This window comes from Salminus brasiliensis, chromosome 2 (assembly GCF_030463535.1).
Source record: "Salminus brasiliensis chromosome 2, fSalBra1.hap2, whole genome shotgun sequence".
In the NCBI taxonomy this organism is placed as follows: Eukaryota; Metazoa; Chordata; class Actinopteri; order Characiformes; family Bryconidae; genus Salminus; species Salminus brasiliensis.
This window is the reverse complement of record NC_132879.1, coordinates 13734619-13736427: the sequence shown is the minus strand read 5'-3', so window position 1 is coordinate 13736427 and position 1809 is coordinate 13734619. Positions and strand designations below refer to the sequence as shown.

At 45.1% G+C, this 1809-nt stretch overlaps 1 protein-coding gene across 1 annotated transcript in view; it reads right to left on the bottom strand.

Moving 5' to 3' along the window:
* Window positions 1-1001: 1001 nt before the first annotated feature.
* Window positions 1002-1809, bottom strand: part of slc34a1a (solute carrier family 34 member 1a) — a 20169-nt gene continuing 19361 nt past the window's right edge. The window contains 1 exon segment of the mRNA XM_072673570.1: window positions 1002-1595. Coding sequence (XP_072529671.1) covers window positions 1002-1595 — 594 coding nt within the window.

Here is a 1809-nt window from a genome sequence, read left to right as displayed (position 1 = left end):
GTGATATAGAAAATTCCAGCTAGAAAATAACTCCAGCCGCGTTTGTTTACAGTGTCATAAATCTGAATTTTAAGTCAGAAATGTACTATTGATGTGTCAGGGTGGTTAAGCAAAACATTTCTGTGCTGTTTTAACAAATCATGAGGGAAACACATCGCTTAAGTGTATCTTGAGCACACAGTTAAAATGAGCACACAGAGTTTAACTAGCATCTTAGCTACACTTCTTTGTCTTTAAAGAGCACACAGAGCTTAAAATGAACGAGTGTGTGAGCGGCATGACCGGCAAATTTACCTTGATTAACTGAGGTGTTGCTGTGTTTCGGTACAGACACGCTCTGCGCTGGAGGGAAGTAGGTAACTAAAGCTGATTGTTGAGTCCCGTTAGAAGCTCTACACCGAACATCCTAATCCCACTGGTGGGACCCTACTTGCTAAAGGGTTAAAGGCACAGTAAGTAAAAACTACCAGTTTATTCTTAAGGATAAAGGATGGAGAGGTGTTCTAAAGGATAGAGATGAATGAATGAATGGTCATGTACAAAACTATTCACGATTGATTGTGTTATATAAACCCACACAAAGGTTAAAGGTGGATAACAATAAATACAAGAAAAAGTAGCATATGGTCCCTTTAAAATAAACTGGATTAGATCAGGACATCTTGTAGTCTTGTAGTCTAGACTACAGCTGGTTGTAGAGAAATGGCCTGTAGCTGAGTTAGTTCAAGCTTAGTAATTACATTAGTGTATTGTCTCAAACAGCAAATACCATAAGTTAGTTTAGAAAAATGTAAATAAAGTTTGAAATACAACTAATAACAAAGTATTCAATTGAAAATATGGCAAAGAAAGGACATCGGTACCCTCAAATGTAGTCCAAGATGGCACTGACATAGTCTTAAAACCAAGGTGTGAAATGGTCCACACAGATCTGAAATTTCCCAAGAGTCATTCTTTTGACCTTGGTAAGCAGAGAGGGTCTGTGACTGGACGTTTTTCTATTACAGGGGTGTGCTATTGCACCGTTCCAGACCCTTCAGCTTGAACACTCGCGGCTGTGTTGGCGACTCGTCCTGATAGGACAGTATGGGGTTGTCAAACGCTAGCTGAGCTTTCCTCTGGGATGCCACCGATTCCGGCTTAACCGTAGTGACATCTTGTCCACCATTGGCCTCTGGGTCAGTGGCGGGAGTGGCCCGAGCAGGACTGCAGCACATGGCTGTCGTGCTGGTGATGAGCTTGTCCATTGGTTTAAGGGAATGCATCCACGTTGGCAAAAAGTCCCAGTTGCGCAGTTTTCTGGGCAGGTGGCTAGGGCTGTGGGCCTGCAGCAGGTTTACTAGGACGATGAAGGTTGCGACCCCAGCGAAGGGCGCCCCCACACCCACCATGGCCTGCCAGCCGGCAATAGACAGGCCAAAGACGAGCGAGGGCAGCAAGAGAAAGCACAGCAGCAGGTAGAGCACAGCAAACCAGCGATACTTAGCCGTCCGCTCGCCCAGTGCGGTGGCCATGCGAATGGGCAGGCGGCTGAAGGGCAGCGGGTACCACAGCATGATCCCAAACGCATTGAAGAAGAAGTGGCACAGCGCGATCTGAGGGTGTGAGCGGAGAAATGAATAAGTAAACATCTCTGCTAGGTGCATTTTTCATTTCTGCTCTGTGTTTTTTTGCTCAATGAGAAACAAGAGAGATGTGACGATGTTTTTGGCCCTGCATTTTTGATAAGCTCCTGTAATTTTAGCTCTCTGGATACAAAAGTGCAATTTCCAGAGCCCCATCTTAAAGCACAGGGAAAAGAAGCTGCTG